General features: G+C 34.3%; 1 protein-coding gene across 1 annotated transcript; it reads right to left on the bottom strand.

Moving 5' to 3' along the window:
• Window positions 1-780: 780 nt before the first annotated feature.
• Window positions 781-1,935, bottom strand: LOC149805864 (uncharacterized). Its single transcript, XM_089934895.1, has one exon. It carries the CDS (start codon window positions 1,933-1,935, stop codon window positions 781-783), a length of 1,155 nt encoding a protein of 384 aa, XP_089791021.1.
• Between the last annotated feature and the right edge of the window lie 1,809 nt (window positions 1,936-3,744).

The raw sequence follows: 3,744 nt of genomic DNA, 5'->3' as shown, positions 1-3,744 counted from the left end.
AACAATAATAAATAATCCGTACTATGACTGCACGTCCTCTCCGAATTATTCAAGACTGTTCAATCCGAACATGTTTGTTGATTTAACTTAAATTGTTGGTTTCATTTCTTTCCCTTACTTCATTTAAACTCTAGGTTCGAAACAAATTATATTCGCATATTTGCTGGGAATGAGAAACGAAATAATTCTCAATAATTTGAAAGTCTGTACCATTCCATGAATTCTTTTTAAAAACACATTGGTCTTTAAGACTTGTGCGAGAAACGAGTCAACGTTGATCAACGGATGATAAAGACTTCTTTCAGCTAAAGTTACAGATCGTTTAACAACATCAAACAACAAAAACAACAACAATACTACTAGTATTACAACTACTAGTACTAATAATATTAATGAAAAGTAAACAATGACAGCATAATGCCAAATGTAAATTAATTATGTTTCTAACACTTTTGGAACAGCCCTAATCAAACATTTTACGCGCAAACAAAAGACATAACGATTAAATAAGTAATTAAATGCACAGTTCACAGTTTGTAGATGCGTGGTAATGATGAAATCAGTTGAACCATTGGAACTGTATTATATAACAAATGATATTCAACAGAAAAAAGTGTATCCCTTGTTTAAAAGTACAATTTCATAACTTATTCACAGAGATCTGTAGCTTGCATTTCTTAAAAGAAAAAAAACCCAAATAAATAAATATTTTTTTTGGGTGAAAAAACAATAAAAAAAAAACAACGAACAAACAGATAATGCAATAGATAATGCGGTTAGTTATGGGTTGATGTTGTATATTTGCTTCCTTGGACTACTTTCAAGTCCTTTTGATGTGCAACTGGGCCTCACAAAGCGCTGAATGAACATCTGTCGAAACTTTTTCGAAGACAAGTTGTAGATGAGAAAATCGCTTGCCGAGTTGATGATAATGCAGAGAATGTTGATGTCTACTATAAGTCCAAGCATGTAGTGTTCCTTCCACCATATTTTGAAGTCATTATTGGTCGCGGACATGATGAACACAAACGCTGCTGGTACAAGACTCAGCAGATAGAAGAACCCGATGATAATTAGGGTCACTGTAAGTGTATTTTGCTCGTTGTCCTTTGTGCTAAGGACGGTAGTCATGTCCAGGCGTCTTCTTTTTGCAAGCAAGAATAAAATTATGATCCCAGAATTCATGACAATGACGATGACAACTGGGAGGATGAGGTTGAAGAAAGCGACAAAATATGTGAAGTATCTTCGAACGTCTACGTCAGCCCATGATGCGTACTCCAGTCTGTAATTGAAGGTGCTATTATTTGGGTTTGCATTCTTAATGACCTGAAGCCATACCAAGCTTGGTGCATGTACAAGAAGCTGGATAATAATTAAGATGGCGAGTATACGCGCGGGATACTTTACAAAAATCATTTCCTTAGCCTTCAATGGGCGCAATATTGCCATGAAACGTTCTATAGACATTATAGCAATGACAGATGAAGATATTTTAGAAAACAAAGGACCAAGAAAGGCGTTCAGAAAATAAGAGGAAAATATATCCAGCTGAGTTCCTAACCATGGGTCGAAGTCGTCGATAATTTTAATGATGCTTCGTAGCAAGCCTATAAAAAGAATAATTGCATCGGACACAGTCAATGCGCGTAGAAAGAAATAGAAGGAACTGACGTAGGGCTTGCCATATAACAAAGCAACGCTTGACAAGTTTCCAACTAAACCTACGATGCAAATGAAAGGTATTACAATCTCGAAGAGAACAAAACTGTTTAGTTCGTACTGTTCCTTTGATATGGTCCCGTAAAGCCAGGGCTGATACAACACAGTGGTACTCTCAACTGTCACTGAGTCTTTGCTCACTTCATCTGTCTCTGTATCTAACTGTGACGTCACCGAATCAATGTCATTGACAAAGGTGGACTTATAAATCATGTTTATTCTATGGAATTTAGCGAACAGTGCTAAATTTGAACTGATTATTATCTTGCTAAATGTTGTTCCACGACACGTATTATTTGACCTGACCTGATGTTTCCAAGAGATAATATCAGGTATAGAAGCACATCAAACGCATTGTTTTAATTTGTTACTTTCAAATACACGGATAGCTCTACTGCATTCTCCCTCCTACTGTCACTGCTGTCAAACCTGCATTCCTTCTGAAACAGAAACGTAGAGATTGACTGAAATGTTTGCAATTATATATATATATATATATATATATATATATATATATATATATATATATATATATATATATATATATATATATATAATTCTCTAATCTGTATAATAGTATTTGTAGTAAATATTAATTCTACCTACTATTATCAAGCAATGTCTTATAGAATGCAGGGATATAACTTTTCGTTCTGTCTGGTGTATATTTATAATTCAATGTCTGTCTGTCTGTCTCTCTATGTATGTATGTATGTATGTATGTATGTATGTATGTATGTATGTATGTATGTATGTATGCGTATAAGCCGAATATTTTAGGAAAAAATAAATCCCTGGAAGAAGCGGGGTTGGCTTACCCGCGGGCCAATGTATAAACCTGACAGTTTTTAAGTCTTTTTGCTGACTACTGTAATGGCTGTAAATCTTGGGACACGAAATATTAATGCATGTAAAAAAATCATTTTAGGTGTCCCGACACTTATTTAACTGTTATAAAGTACTATGATTGATTTTGTTATTATTTTGCATGTGCATATTTTCAGATTTCTCCAACACGAAATTAAACAAAGGTAAATACAGACTTCATCATTCGCAGGTCGGATGAGTTAAGTCGGGAGACCAGGCTGAACTATAATGTACAGTACTTACACAGTGCAAAGCGTGCATAGCATCACATAAATCCTTATTTATTCCCAAACATATCAGATGCAGATTTTTCTTCATTCATTGTTTCGACCAAATTGCATTCTTCCAGATAACATTTCAGCTAGTCTTTAACAGCCGTTTAATTTGCGTTAAATCACGCGCTCACAAGTTACTCATTTCAGTGATACAAGCGATCCTGCAAACTGAAGTAATATATATATGAAAAGATACGCACGTTTAATTGTATAAGGCACATAGCCAACATAAATATATGTTCACAAAGATTGGTAATAAATAAACCCTAAGATTCTCATTATAATCAACTAAGATCATCATCAATCTACTTTTAGTTTTGTGTGTTGGCTGAGAAACATCATAACTTTCCACACAATGGAAAGCTTGATGTTTCGGCGTCTCATTTGTGACTTTGTTTCTTAAAAAAGTCGATTCAGTGATTATTAGCACTGTCAGGTGAATTTCCTTAAATATTTCATTGCATATTTTCAGAGATAGTTGCTCCTCTGTTGGACATCAGTTTTAAATACTATTAAATACAGATTCTGGTTTTAAGAAACAAATATATCTCGATCAAAATTCTCCATTTCATGATATGTCCACGTAACGCAATTATCTCATTAAAACATACAGGAAGCTCACTTGTCTATATACATATCATATATGTCATTGTTTCTAAATTTCATAATGTGTCTAGTTGTAGCAACGTTTCCTGGTTAGCATAAAGGTATGGACGGGGTGAGGGGAGGGTGAGTCGTGTGTATATTTGTGAACCAGTAAATGTCTAAATTTGTATAAGCCTCTGGGAAAATTATTCTATAGTATACACTGATTGTATGACATAATAAGTAGGCTTGATGTGATTTTGGAAGGAGGAACTTTCAGTTATTTTTATAACAG

Source organism: Sinohyriopsis cumingii, chromosome 2, assembly GCF_028554795.1.
Source record: "Sinohyriopsis cumingii isolate HCF-2022 chromosome 2, ASM2855479v2, whole genome shotgun sequence".
Taxonomy (NCBI): Eukaryota; Metazoa; Mollusca; class Bivalvia; order Unionida; family Unionidae; genus Sinohyriopsis; species Sinohyriopsis cumingii.
This window is presented reverse-complemented; position numbering and strand designations above follow the sequence as displayed.